At 42.6% G+C, this 1,368-nt stretch overlaps 1 protein-coding gene across 1 annotated transcript; it reads left to right on the plus strand.

Annotated features, from left to right (window-relative positions):
* The first annotated feature begins 252 nt into the window (after positions 1-252).
* LOC138373262 (uncharacterized) lies at positions 253-651 on the plus strand. The gene has a single exon (XM_069339303.1). The coding sequence runs from the start codon at positions 253-255 to the stop codon at positions 649-651; it is 399 nt and encodes a 132-aa protein (XP_069195404.1).
* Positions 652-1,368: the final 717 nt, after the last annotated feature.

The raw sequence follows: 1,368 nt of genomic DNA on the forward strand, positions 1-1,368 counted from the left end.
GAGAGTTTTATGCAAATAGTAAACGAAAAAAATAGGAGGGAATATTTAAACCCAAGGTTTAATAGACTGTGCCAGGAAGCAAAAATGAGAAACAGGAGGGACTGGAGAAAGTACAGAGGACAATAGGGTTAGATGCAACAGAGCTAGGAATGAATACAATAATGTAAGGAGAGTATCGGAAAGGAATTATGAAAACGATATTGTTATGAAAGCGAAAAAGCAACCTAAATTTTTACACATATAAGAAGGAAAATGTCGGTGAACAACCAGGTGACACGACAAAGGAAAACATATGGGGCATATACAGAGATCGACAAGGAAATCTGCGAGGTACTGAATGACAGTTTCCATGGAGTGTTCACAATCGAGCCTGAGCAGCTCCCATTGTTAGTAGAGAAGATCACCCAAGATGAGAGATTAACGGATATAAAAGTGACAACAAAGGAGCTCATGAAACTGCTAACAACATTTGATGAAACTAAAGCAGTTGGACCAGACTATGTATCACCGTGGATATTAAAAGAAGCAGCGCAGGCCCTCGGCGTGCCTCTGGCAAGTATCCATAATGAGTCACTTACGGAGGGAGAGTTGCCCAGATGCTGGAAGAAAGCAAATGTGGAACCAATTTTCAAAATAACAGATAGGGTATAGGCACTTGACTACAGACCAGTAACACTGACGGGCATCCCCTGTAAAGTACTTGAAAGAATAATCAGTTTAAGACTAGTTATGTTACCAGATAGCATTAGGTATGTAAACAAACACCAACATGGGTTCAAAGAAGGGAATTCATGCCAAACAAACCTAGAATTCTATGATAAAATAACACGAATAAGGCAGGACAGGGAAGGTTGGCCAGACTACATATCTCTGAACTGCCAAAAAGAACTTGACACAGTATCTCACATGAAACTGCCATTCAAACTTGAGAGGCATGCAGAAGTAAGCGGAAAAGTCCTAGCTTGGGTAAATAATTACTTAACAAGTAAGTAAGTAAGTAATTATCAAAAGAAGGCACCAAACCGGGAAGGCTATGTAGCACCATCAAATACGCAAAATAATCAGAGGGCGCTAAATATCACCAAGGATGCCAATACGAGAACAAAAACGCATAAGGCGAACGATATCAAAAGTATCCGAGTCACCAAGAATTCTATCGAGGGACAGGGGACCGCGAGGGGCGGTCGGAAAGCAAGACACACGCTCGTCCTGGAAGTCAGGACATTCAAGAAGGACATGCACGACCGTAAGAGGGACAATGCAACTTGGACAATAAGGATCAGGGCGGCGCTCCATCAAGTGACCATGGGATAAGCGAGTATGGCCAATACGCAACCTCGCCAGAGCTGTTTCCCACCGCCAGTTACG

The sequence above is a fragment of the Procambarus clarkii genome, chromosome 41, assembly GCF_040958095.1.
Source record: "Procambarus clarkii isolate CNS0578487 chromosome 41, FALCON_Pclarkii_2.0, whole genome shotgun sequence".
NCBI lineage: Eukaryota > Metazoa > Arthropoda > Malacostraca > Decapoda > Cambaridae > Procambarus > Procambarus clarkii.

Bases quoted from the DNA above. Each gene is read 5' to 3' on its own strand.
- LOC138373262 (XM_069339303.1), top strand. From the start codon at position 253: ATGTCGGTGAACAACCAGGTGACACGACAAAGGAAAACATATGGGGCA.